General features: G+C 38.7%; 1 protein-coding gene and 1 long non-coding RNA gene across 8 annotated transcripts in view; one reads left to right on the forward strand and one right to left on the reverse strand.

Moving 5' to 3' along the window:
- The window catches only part of LOC109539427, a 49,748-nt gene that overhangs the window by 14,907 nt on the left and 30,030 nt on the right, over positions 1-4,811 (forward strand). For 5 of the 7 annotated variants that reach the window (XM_019907157.2, XM_048663816.1, XM_048663813.1 and 2 more), the window contains exon 2: positions 1,317-1,451. The exons of 1 other annotated variant lie outside the window; for it this stretch is intronic. In XM_019907157.2, the coding sequence (XP_019762716.2) occupies positions 1,319-1,451 (133 nt within the window). In that variant the 5' untranslated portion in view covers positions 1,317-1,318. Of the gene's footprint in view, positions 1-1,316; positions 1,452-3,733; positions 3,767-4,811 lie in introns of those variants that run through there. One more of the 7 variants, XM_048663815.1, reaches the window with a different exon arrangement.
- Positions 1,480-2,723, reverse strand: LOC125503455. Its single transcript, XR_007280875.1, has 2 exons — positions 2,023-2,723; positions 1,480-1,925 (listed from the first exon to the last, which is right to left on the reverse strand). It is a non-coding gene; the product is annotated as an uncharacterized LOC125503455 (long non-coding RNA).

The raw sequence follows: 4,811 nt of genomic DNA on the forward strand, positions 1-4,811 counted from the left end.
AGAGGTTGCACTCGTTGTCGTTATCGCCCGGGGAAATCCTTGTGAGTTTTGATGTGGTTTCATTGTTCACAATGGTACCAATCAGGGAGGCAATGGGACTTGTTGCGAGAGAATTTTTGCGAGCCAAACTCTTCGAACACTGCGTTGACATTATGCACCAATCTGAAAGATACTACCCGAGACTGACCAGGGAGGCCATCGAAATATTTAAACACCAAAACAATTTCAACAGAAAAGAAGAAATTACGGCACTCAATTGGAAGCGCGTTTGGCGCCAAACAGCATGTGCGCCGAAGCGTTGGAACCCGCACCCATCCCCCACGCATGAGCACACACAGCTGGGCGGCATAAATACGACTGGGAATCCAGCAGTTGAACCATTCTTAGTCGGAAAGCACGGGAGATCACTTCGGCCACTGCCTCATCGCCTTTGAAAATGTCCACCGCAGTTGTGGACGAAACGTCAGGAAGAAATTCCAATAGACCACGGCTTCAAAGCCCGGAAAATATTCCTAAATGTAATATGTTCTATTATTTGTTATTTTATTTTGTAACAACAAATAATCAATATTTAGATATCTATTTTGTAATCTTTCATATTTAATATAAAATGATAAACATCATTACTGTTCTGTAATAATATATAATAAATATGTTTTGAATTTAATTGAAAAAATATTTGAGTTTACCTCGGTTATTTCAGAAAACATGGGTTCCGTCTTCTTATTTTCTATCACGCAACGCATTCTTGATTTTAAGACAGACTTCAGTAATAGATCAACTCAAAGTAGCTTTCATCAACTGAACTTATATTATACAAAGCAAATAAGAAATTACGACTAAAAGCGTAATACAGAAGCTCAAGAAGAAGAAGATTTTACACGAACCCAATAGGAGCAATATGTACAACCTCTCGTTGAAGAATATTAAACGTTGCAAATAAAAAGGATATTTTACATTCCAAAGAAAATTAAATTACATTTCACCTATTCGTGATCTATTTATAAATTATTAAACCAAGAATAATATTAAAATTATAAAATAAAATTATTATTGCCATCATGCGTTAAACAAGTTCGATATTTTATGGTTTCTATAAATATATGAAGTTATCAGTTTTGTCGAGCGTCCCGTGACGGACACCATTTTTTTTAAATATAGTGCGGATATTTTTTATTTTTCTCTGCATTTTTTTCGCTCTTTAGTGACAACCACCCAAACCCGTTCTCGCGCTAAGCCGTCATATTAATTTTAAAAAAATCGATACTAAAAATTCAGTAAGTAGCTAGACGAATAATTCACTATTTCCTTTGCAGAAATGATGCGCCTTTTTAAACGACGAGGTTCAAACCCTGAGCCTCAGCTTGAAAGCGTTTCGAGATTGCCTGGAAACATGCACAATGTCGATTGCAAGAAACCAGATTGGTCCAAAGACGCTTTAAACACTTCAAGTGAGTTTGGAAATTAAAGCAATCAGTGTAACTGTTTATGTAATGTAATTTATGTATAGAACAGCTTCCTTTTAAGTACAATATATCACAAATACAAGCCAATATATCACACCTCTACTGTAACGTGATTATTATAAAGCATCGTTTAAAAATATATGCTGCCCAAGTGTATTGATCTGTCAACTCCAAGCTAGTTTATTACAGAACGCGGGGTAACGTAATTAAATGACCACTATTAACTAATTCTATGTGAATTGTCATCCAGCTTCTTCTCGGGTCCACTGCTGGACAAAAGCCTCCTCCATACGCCGCCAAGAATTTCAATGTTGCTCAAATTGCATCCGGCTGTGTCCTATTCTCCGTATATCGTCTGCCCATCGCGCCGGTGGTCTCCCTGACTTCTTCTATCTTGACGGGATATTCATTCTAATGGTCTTTTGGTCCATCTGTCATCGTTGAGTTGTGCTACATAACCTGAAAATCTCTATTTTAGCATTTATAATTCCTGCTTTTAACAAGCACTTATTGTGGGTTCGAACACCGAAAGTTAAACGAATTTGGTTTAGAGTACCGTGTTTTCCTTTATTCAGCAAAACAGAGCAGAACTTAATAATTGAAGTGTCATCTTTGCGCAAAGCGTTGAAGAGTGAAACCGAATTGACAGCGGTCATGGCAACGTCATCTTCTGAAGTGCATCTGTAGGTAATACTACTGCAATCTGTAAATTAGAAACAATCATTGTTGAGGTCTATGACAAGTTTCATTGATCTAATAAATTCCGTTCCCAGCAGGGTGCGACTGTTGACATGTTCTGGTATAGCTCCCAATTGTATGTGGACTGTCCTAACGTAGAGGATTACTGGGATATAGTAGGGCAATGCGTGGACCTATCTCTTTACTCCATCCGCACGAACTATGTCTAGATCATTTACCTCTGTGTAAGGGTCTTGGTCGTCAATGAGTGTCTGAGCAAGCCTACTTCGAGCAATATTAGGAGTAGCTCCGGTGTCGAGACAGGCATAGCCAGGTTGTCTTAGATGGATAAATACATAAAATTTATTAAACGTTCACATTGTCAGAAAGTCACAAACAAAGTAACAATATGGTCAGATGTTCGGCCGGTTGCTCCCTTTGAGCMTGATCTAAATAGGAGCGCGTAAAGCGACCATTACCTGGGCAGTGCCCTAACATGGACATTCTCGAGCCAGCTATACGCACGACAACGTCAGGAGAGAATCTTGAAGTGGCGGCTTTGGTTTTGGACTTAGCCCTTGCTGGAATAAAATGCCCTTTCAGAAATCAAGTCGGTAGCTATGGTGTCTGAGGAATTCTTTAAAAATTCATAAATTCTTCCGATTTCTTTATTAGCCCCTACATAATTAGTACCATTATCTGAATAAATGTTTAGGGGTTTTCCTCTCCTACTCATAAATCGTTTTAAAGCTGCTAAAAGATTCTCAGAAGTCAAATCAGAAACAATTTTTATGTGAACCGCTTTTGTGCACATACATATAAATAGGCATATCCAAACCTTAACAGTTTTAGCCCCCCTGGTTTTTCTATCTTTAATGAAAAATGGACCTCCATAATCAGTTCCTACATTTGCAAAAACATAGTGCTCATTCACTCTCCTCTCCCGGAAGGTCTCCCATTAAATAATTACTGCCAGTCTCTGGTTTTGAGGCACACCACACACTGTCTAACAATCCCTTTACACTTATTCCTGCCACAAATTATCCAAAATTTTTCCCTGATTGAACTGAGAAGTTGGTGAACCCCACAGCGCATCAACCTTTGATGCTTCTGACCTAAAATTAAATCTGTTAAAATATGATCTTTTGGCGGGAGGATAGGATGTTTTTTTTTTSAAAAGGAATCCTAGATTGACCAATCCTACCACCAACTCGAATAAGCCCATCCTGAAGATATTGTACCGTGGATGGCCGAGTATTAAACTCTTTCTTCAGCTTCCAACTTTTATTCCACTCGGTACAACTTTAACTACGGAACAGTAACAAACTAACTTCAAAATTACCGTCAACTTCACAAACAATAACAGTAACAGGCGGAAAACTCGCTCTTCCGACTCCCGGAGTTTAACCWCTTCTGCACTCAGGCGCGGCTGTCACTTCACTCCCCTGTGTGGTTCTCGTCGTCGCTTATATAGTTTCCTCCAGGTATTCCAGATAGTTCTCGAAATCTCCAGAACAGGTGCGAAACTTCCCGCTTGTCAGTGTCATATTTGACAGTAAATGGGGCCCAAATGATATAATAAAAAATCCAAATACCATGAATTTCGATCCCCCATTCCAAACGTGAGTACCCCAGGCCATTTCCGTCACAATATGGATTTAAAGATAGAATTTTTCTTTTTTTATTAATTAACCGATTATTGGCCAGATCCTTATATTCTTGGGAACATCGTTGAATTTGACCCAATCTTATTAAGGTTTGTGATCTTTTTATTCGACCTACTTATTTTTTATTTTTTGATAAATCTTGTAACGTAGCTCAACACCCGTAAAATTTTATTTAAACAGGAAAATTTTTTTAGTAATATCTCTAACACGTTCTGTTCCTGATTAACAGCTATGTTACTGTAAGATTGTTTTTCTGGAATATCACAATCTATTTCTGGGTCTTTCATATCCCATTCTAAATTTGGTGTTGCTAACCATGTCCATGAAACCATAATCTACTTTCGCACATCTGTTTAGGCGTTGAGATTTAATGTGATGCCAATTGTTTATATTTGTCAAGGTTTGTTTTTATTTATCACTCACCCGATTAGCTACGAAAGTCTTCCAACGGTAGGATTCTCCTTTTATACGTGCCAAAGTAACTGAAGACTCCTTCGAGAAATCAAAGTTATCAAACCTTATTTCACTGGTTGTAATTATTTTTCTAGTCAAAATTACAAATAGGACAGCCCGACAAAGCTCTAACCTTGGTTTACATTTTTAACACTGTGATATGATGTTTACCGCAGACATAGCCATTTAAGGCTTTTTGTCTTTAATGGTAGCCTGCAAGAGCCTTGGTGGGTTAGGGGCGGGGTCTTTGGTGGTTTCGGGGCTGAGAGCGAACGAAGAAAGGAAAAAAAGTAGGGGTACGGAGCGCGAAAATTAGTGGTTTGTGGCGGTTGGCCTAGAGAGTTAAATTTGAAAGAGTTTGAGAGTTTAGGTACTTTCCAGGAGGTTTGAGATGTCGGGAATCAACTTCTTAAGGCGGGTGATTCCAGGGGGGGTCTGCCATTAAACTTGTCGGGGTTTCGTATCGTTGGTTTGGGATAGTTTGGGTAAACGTGTCTTTAATGAGTGGGTTTGGGTGGTTTAGGACGCGAGTTTTGAAGTTTCCATG

The sequence above is a fragment of the Dendroctonus ponderosae genome, unplaced genomic scaffold (genome assembly GCF_020466585.1).
Source record: "Dendroctonus ponderosae isolate FM_Combo_2020 unplaced genomic scaffold, Dpon_F_20191213v2 Dpon_F_20191213_2, whole genome shotgun sequence".
Taxonomy (NCBI): domain Eukaryota; kingdom Metazoa; phylum Arthropoda; class Insecta; order Coleoptera; family Curculionidae; genus Dendroctonus; species Dendroctonus ponderosae.